At 26.7% G+C, this 8,454-nt stretch overlaps 1 protein-coding gene across 1 annotated transcript; it reads left to right on the forward strand.

The window, feature by feature from the left end:
* The first annotated feature begins 4,491 nt into the window (after positions 1 to 4,491).
* Positions 4,492 to 5,697, forward strand: LOC110650948 (endochitinase PR4). The gene is made up of 2 exons (XM_021806113.2): positions 4,492 to 5,049; positions 5,146 to 5,697. The coding sequence occupies exons 1-2, from the start codon at positions 4,617 to 4,619 to the stop codon at positions 5,550 to 5,552; spliced, it is 840 nt and encodes a 279-aa protein (XP_021661805.2). The 5' UTR covers positions 4,492 to 4,616; the 3' UTR covers positions 5,553 to 5,697.
* The last annotated feature ends 2,757 nt before the right edge of the window (positions 5,698 to 8,454 follow it).

The following is an 8,454-nucleotide window of genomic DNA, read 5'->3' on the forward strand; positions in this document are numbered from 1 at the left end:
AATAATAAGTTTCCTCAAATAAAAAAGCACATATAATATTTTTTAGAAAAATCTAAGAGATGAAGTTACATGAAGATTTTTTTTTTTACGTTAAGTTAATAAAATTAAGTGTCCTTATTAAAATTAACGTTGAATAAGTGTTAAGCGACAAATTATAATTTGGAAATTTTAATGAATATTAGAGCTAAATTTAGAAACCGCAAATAAAATTAAATTGCTATAATAATTAGAAATAATTACTCAATAAAAATAACTCAAAATTATAATAATTATTAGAAATTTAAATTTTTAACAAACTATGAAAAAACTTGTTTAAAGAAAAGAGATTAAACTATTTTAATATTATATTAAAAAGCTAAATCTAAACTCAAAATTATAGTATTGGAATTTTAGTACTTATGGTGTCTGTCTTAGTTTACAAATCAAAACTCTAAAAATAAGTTTATTTTTTTATTTACAATATTTTTTGTGCTTATAAACTGAAAAAATTAAGTTGAGGGACTGATTTTTTATTTTAAAACTTATAAGGTAGTTTGATCAAGCATTATATTATATTATATTTATTTAATTTTTAAAATTTTGTTGGACTTAGGTGTCTTAACCCATATTTTGATGATAATAAATAATTAGTGTGCTACTAATATACTTTGGAAGTATTTGTGTTGAGTTTATAGGCCCTAAATCAAAGTTAAGAAAGAGCAAGATAAGGAAGCAAACATTTATGGGACCCTACAATGTAACTTTTATTTATTTTATATCTTGTAAATCTCATTTAATTAATTTTGTTGGCTCAAGTCTAGATGATACTAAGAATATCTTATTCAACTTAGTTTTCATCTAATTCTTCATCAAGGGAAAATTAAATAAAATTTTCAAAAATGTAAAATTAATTTTGAAATGTATTTTAGTTGCAAAATACATTGAATTGGCTTTCCAATGGTTCAAACGGATCAAAAATCAAAGTCCGGATCAAAAAGTTATGAGTTTTTTAAACTCTTAATTTCTTAGTGTCTTCACTTGTAACTTTTTCTTGATCAAGTGGGAGTAAAATGAAATTTTTACATTTAAGAAATATAAATTTTTTTTTTGAAAGTGTTTTCATTGAAAAGTTTATCAAATTAGTTTTCCAACGGTTCAAGCAAATCGAAAATCCAAGTTTCGGTCAAAAAGTTACGCATTTCCGAAGCCTAAGTGCCCTTTTGACACTTTCTGTCTATTGAGCACTTTGGCAGCCAAAAGTGAGAAGTTCAGTTGCCGAAGTTCATTCTTTAAATAATGGTTTTTGAGAGTTAAAAGCCATTTTGTCCAGAGAGCACTCTGACAGTCGAAAATGATTTTTCAAACGCTATTTTTTAGCGCTTTAACCTTCGGCAGCTGAACCTGAGTTTTTGCAACTCGATAAAACAGAGATTTAGATGGTTGAACGGCTAGTTTAGCATTTAATGCATCTCCAATGATTATTTTCTTGTAAAAACTATAAATAGGCACCATTTATAACTGGAAACAAGTTTTTACAACAACAATCTCTTTTAAAATATATTGTGTTCTAAAGATTTTCTTCATTCTTTCTCTTTAGAACTTGAGCTACCATAGTTCATATTGAGAACTTGATATTTGAGTTATAAATTCTTTGTTCTAAGAGTTCATTCAAGATTGTTGTGAGCATTTATTGTAATTTTGAGCGTGATAGAGCTTTAAATAGCTCTTGAGTGTAAAAGGATTTGTAAAAGAGTAAGGATTTACTCTTGTGGTGATTATAAGGGGTTTATTCTTCACCCAAAGAAGAATTTCAGTGGAGTTAACTCTCAAAGAGGACCTTGAAGAGAGGACGTAGGCTTGAAATAGCCGAACCTCTATAAATCTCTTGTGTCATCATTCTTCCTTTACTCTTCTTTGTGTTTAAATTTCTTTTAATCTTTAATTTTGTAATTAGAACCCAATTCACTCCCCCCCCCCCTCTCCTATTGGGTTGCTACAAGGGACAATAAGTGGTATCAGAGCTGGTTTCCATTCAAAGACTTAATCATCTTGGAGCAAAGATCAATGGCAACCCTCAATGCACAAAAAGGTCAATCGATATTTTGAATTTATAATTTATTATATTTTCTGATTTAGTTCAAATTTCACTAATTATTTTATCCAATAATATTTGAATATTAGTTAATCTGATAAGCATTATTAATGGTCAGTTAATTAATTATATTTTTTTCAAAAATTATGTTGTACTTACATTATAATATTTATGAATGAATTATTAATTTTTTTTAAAAAAAATAATTATATTTTTTTTTCTTATCAAAGATTGTGCTCTATATATTTATATTATGATAAAATTATCAATTTTTTTAAAAAATAATTAATTATAAATTAAAAAAAAACTTTAAAATATATTATTAAGTGTCGGGTGCAGTGATAAAACTCACTACGCTTTTATTTTCAAGAGAATAACTCAGTTTTGATTCTCAGAGAAGATGTTATTAGAAGAGATAATCATGAATTTTGAAAAAAATTAATTTCCTATAGATATAATGAATACTCTAATTTAAAAAAAAAACTCAAATATCAAACAGAACAAATTAGTCAAAGTTGACATAATTAAAATTGTGAATACTGCATTTGACATAATTAAAATTATATATATATATATATATATATATATATATATATATATATATATATAATTATTTATTTAGGTCCAATGAATAAAACTTGAATCAAAATTAGAACCTGTCATGATATTAACACAAAATCAACCCTAGCCATTACCAACCCAAATCCATGCTATCAATTAAATTGGTCCTCTTAAGATTGGATATGACCAGATATTCAAAATATTCAGTCCATTATTATTCCTAATTTATGCTTTAATTATAAAGTTGGACCATAAAATTTACATTGTTTTTTATTTTTTATTTTTTTATAAATCCCTTAATCTCAATGTAAAAGAATTTGTCTTTCTTATATCAATCTCTTAATTTAAATTCCATTGAGAGTTGCTTATTAATGAATTTAGGCTCTTATTTGTTTCATGAAAAATATTTTTCATATTTTTTAACGCTTAAAATATCTAAGAAAATGAGTCAATAAAAAATATTTTTAATAAAAAAAATTAAATTATTTTTTTAAATCATTTTTTATTTTATAAATTTTGATTAATCTTGTTAAAATGTGAAAATATTTTTATATATATGATAAAATATTTAATATTATAATTGAATAATGAAAAATATTTTATAAAAAATATTTTTTATATGTAAATTATTTTTTGCAAAACAAAACAAATGAAATCTTAATTAGAGTGAGAGCAACTATTTCTATTTTTCCTTTGAATATTCATATTTTATTTTTATAAAATAAAAATTATTTTACATACAATTTTTTTTTTAAAATCATTGTTCATATGAAATTGTTTAGACACACCCATAAAAATTAATCACATTCTTAATTACCTCATAAATTATGAATATGACTAATTTAAATCAAATAATTAAGTTTTTTTAATACATATATTATAAGTGTTTATATTGTCCTCACTAACCAATTTTTATAAATTTCAAATCCTGACACTCATTCCTATAAATTGATTTCATTATTTATATTATTTTTTATGAGTTGATTTCATTAGTTTGTTATTACTAAATTAAGAGATGAATATTTTATGTGTGAAGCAGAATATTGACTCATTGTAACACAAATTTAGAGAAGGGGAAAAAAAAAAGTCCACCTTTGGCAGAGTTGACGAAGGAGTTCAGGTAAATAGTTAAAGGCAGACACAGAATTAAATATGGGAAGAATGGTACAATTATTAGAATTAATAAAAATTTGTAAATTATATTTTTATTAAATAATAATCAACATTTATTATTTTTTTATAAATTATATATTTATTAATTTTAAACAGTATTTGTTTAGCCATCATATAAGAAATTAATTTTTAGAGAATTTATTTAGGGTTTGAGAGTTAAAAAATTAAAAGTATCCTACAGTAAATTTAAGTTTTAAGTATGTAGAGATATTTTTCAATTAACTAATGTTTTAAAATAATATTTGTAATAATTATTATAAATAATAACTAAAAAATTTGAATCTATAAATATAAAATAAATAGAGATAAATGTTTATGCCAAAACAATAGGTTTTTTTTTTTATTTTAATATTTAATTCATAATTAATGGTAAATTAACTTTAAATATTAAATTTGATAAAATTATTATTCTTAAATTTGAAGAAATTTTAATAGGCAAATTAATAAAAAAAGTAATAACTACAATTAAGATTTTTATTAATTTAAATAAATATAAAATTATTAAAGCTTTATATCTAATTTTTTTTAAGTAAAAAGGGGCCATTTTTATTTTTATTTTTATTTTTATTTATATTTATTTTTTTTAAATGGGGACCAGGGCTCTCAGCCACGATGTCGGTGCCCCCCGTAGACAACCTAGTCTACGCGTACATTTTCTGTAGCCTTCAGCCATGAATCTGTATATTCAAACTAAATTTTTCCTACTTCTATACTTTTTAACATTTTCTATGGCAATAGCATTATAAATACCTCAGTCTCAATCTTCTTTGCCCACCACAATTTTCTCTCCATAACCTGCTCTAAAAAATTAATGGCACCCCTTAAGATGAGAAGAAATCTTCTAACCATAATTGTAGCCATTTGTCTGGCTGCAGGAGCCATGCCCAAAAATGTAGTGGCTCAGAATTGTGGCTGTGCAGCCAATCTGTGCTGCAGTCAATACGGCTACTGTGGCACCGGTGACCCTTACTGCGGCCAAGGATGCAAAGAGGGTCCTTGCTATTCTACGCCTACGCCCACCACACCATCCAGCAGCGTTTCCGTGGCTGATGTTGTTACTCCTGATTTCTTTAACGGGATAATCAATGAGGCCGCCGGGAACTGTGCTGGCAAGAACTTCTATAGCCGCGATACATTTCTCAAAGCTCTCAATTCATATTCTGATTTTGGCAAGATCGGCTCCGACGATGATTCCAAGCGCGAGATTGCTGCTTTTTTTGCTCATGTTACGCATGAAACAGGACGTAAGAACTATTTTTCAGCAACATTAATTATATTTTACGTATTAACACTCATTTCAATAATGAACTTAAAAGAAATTAAACATTCTGTTTTTGCAGACTTCTGCTACATCGAGGAGATAGATGGAGCCTCCAAGGACTACTGCGACGAAACAAACACGCAGTACCCATGTGTTGCAGGCAAGAACTACTTTGGCCGAGGACCTCTTCAACTGACATGGAACTATAACTATGGACCAGCTGGGCAGAGCAATAACTTTGATGGGTTAAACGCTCCTGAAACTGTGGCCAATGACCCAGTTGTGTCATTTAAGACTGCTCTCTGGTTTTGGATGAACAATGTTCGCCCTGTTGTAACGCAGGGCTTTGGTGCGACTATTAGAGCCATTAACGGTGCAATTGAATGTAATGGTGGAAATTCCGGTGCTGTTCAGGTTCGTATTGGGTATTACACAGATTATTGTAACCAGTTTAGTGTTTCACCTGGAGATAATCTTAGTTGTTAGGTAGGTTACCTTATCGGACTTGATTATATTTTAAATAATAAATGATGTACTATTGCAGTAATTAATCCGACTACGCGTCGGAGTTGATGTATTATTTGCAAAGAATAAAATAATAAAGTGGGATTGCATGTTTTTGTTGTTTTTATGCTTAATTGCTTAAAAAAAAAAATAATAAATATGTAAACAAGTCTGGTGTAATGGTGAACGTACACTACATTTTTGATATGTAGAGTCGACAGTTTAGAGAAGAACTTACTTTACACATTGAGCGCTGAATGATAAAAATTTTCTATCAACCGTAAAATAATCAATATCACATTCTTATGCAAGTCAAGGGCCGCGGAAGCTATTTTATGAGTTAAAATCAGTCCTTAATTTATCAACTGTCTTTCCTAAGATTTCTTTTGTTCATAGTCTTTGTGAAGCGAATACTATAGTAGGTTATTTGGCAGAGTCTGGTGTACATCACCGAGATGATTTCATTGTTGTTTTATAATTTTGGTCTGCTGCTCGCGGGTTGTGCTGAGCTGTTAGTGTATTCTCCATGTTGTGTTGAGCTAATGTGGTTTCTTGACATCCAGGGATTCTGTGGTTCTTTTGATTTCGTTGTTTGTGTTTGATTTCTCGCCAACAAGAGCTTACACAAATTATCCCCCAAGGCTATTCCAACCTGTCATTTTTGACACAGATGCATCTGTGATCATTTTAATAACAGACGTTGAAGGGGGCTGCCAATATGGCACTCTGTACATGTGAAGTTTGTTGAACAGGCCTTTCATCTACATGACCATTCATTTGCTCTTGCAACACCATAGCCAAACGACAAATTTAAAGAGGTTCTTTGCTAGAATTATCAAACACCAACAGCTTCCATAAATTCAGTTCTGCCAAACTTCACAGTTCTTTGCTAGAGGTTCTTGGCTTTGGCTCATGGAATGAGTTCAAGTATTTCATAAATTCAGTTCTGCCAAACTAAGCATAAATTTTTGGCTCATTTATTATTATTGTTATTATTTTTGTTCCATTTGTCTAGAATTTCAAGCACTGGCAAGCATCTGTGCCCCATGAACTTATTAAATTAAACGAAATCAGTACTACTAATTTCAAAGTTCTTATATAATATAATTGTATTATTTTCAAAATATAATTTTATTACTTGTAGAAATTAATAGTTCATATCACTTTTATGAAACTAATATTCTTTTTTTTTTTTTCCTTGAAGTTTCAAATCAAATTTCATATATACCTTAATTTTTTTTCGGTTCATCTAAATAGTTCAATAATCTTTGTAACTCAGGAGGTGTCATTCAATATATGATTAATTATGTGGACATGGTGATGTAGTACAGGACTATGATTTAGTTTTTAATTTTGAAATTAAGATCTTTGATTCGGATTTTCTAGTTCAATTTTTATTCGGAAGTTTAAGTTTTTATTATTTAGAAATTATTATTATTATTATTATTATTATTATTATTATTATTATTATTATTTAAAAAGTTACAGTATGTTTCCTAATTAGTGTTGGTAGCATTAGTCTATAATTTAGGTATTTTCTAGAGAGTTATTATTTTTGACATTTGAGAAATTAATAGAATTTTGAGAGCTGTTTTTCTTTTGACATCACATTTTTTGTTTTGGAGAATAAAATGGTAAGATTAACCTTTTGTTGTTTTCTATGCATCTTGTCTGTTGCATGGGCCATTGATTGGCTAAATATGTGCTTTGTATTATTATGAAATTGAAAATGAGCTGAGACAAAATTGACGAGCTTGTGTCGCGGAATCTGATTAGGATAATTTTATGTTCAAAGATAGAGGATGTAAATGAATGAGCCTGAGTTTAATAAGTATTCGACATGCTAAGACCCGTAAGTTGGCTCACTTACAGGTTCCTAAGTTAGTTTTTGAACAGTTCATTAATTAAATAAGCTCGTAAATAAGTTTATTTATAAAAATATTTATATCAATCACTGTATTTCATCAAATTGTAAATATTTATATTTTATTTAGAAATATTATAAAAATTAATATTTTATTTAAAATTATGATATAATCAATATTTGTAATTTAAATTTAATTTTTTATGAAAATTAAGTTATTTTTTTTATAAGAGCTAATCAAACTTACTAATTTGAATTTTATGTTGTTAAATTTAAAATTTACTATATAAATGAGTTGAGTTACTCCGAGACTCAGCTTGATAAAAAGCTCAATTTAACTCAACTCGTTTAGAGTTCATTTTCCAAACAAACTAAACTTAAAATTATAGATATTCGGCTCAAATTCGATGTAAATTAAATTTAAATTCATCTAATTTAAAAAAATTTTAATGAACTAAACCAAAATTCTTTAAAACTCGGCTCGATTAATTTACACTCTATTTAAAGATGTAATTAAATATATCTTTAGAGTTTTGGGTATTTTTTTCATCATTGCCGAATGCTTACAATTGGAAATTTCATTATGCAGAGGAAAACAATGGTCAGGAGAATATATGTGATGGAATTTCGGGGTTTGATTAATTCATCTTCGGTGGAAGCAAAAAACAAATCTGAGGAAGCAATGTTTTCGACGCCTCCCACAATTTCTTTTTATTAATTTTTTATATAAAATATAATGTTATTATAGTATTATAAATATTATATTTAATTATTTAAATGAAAATATTAATTTTAATGTTATTTTAATTAATTAATAAATAAAATAGTTATTAATTGAAGAATTATTATTTTTATATTGAATTATATTTTTATGAAAGTGATATATTACTTTATTTAAACATAAATGTATTATAATAAAAAAATATAATAATAAATTTTAAAAATATAAATAAGTGAAAATATTTAAAAATTAAAATAAATTAATAATAAATGTAAGTTAATTCATTAAATTAAATTCGT

This window comes from Hevea brasiliensis, chromosome 6 (genome assembly GCF_030052815.1).
Source record: "Hevea brasiliensis isolate MT/VB/25A 57/8 chromosome 6, ASM3005281v1, whole genome shotgun sequence".
NCBI lineage: Eukaryota > Viridiplantae > Streptophyta > Magnoliopsida > Malpighiales > Euphorbiaceae > Hevea > Hevea brasiliensis.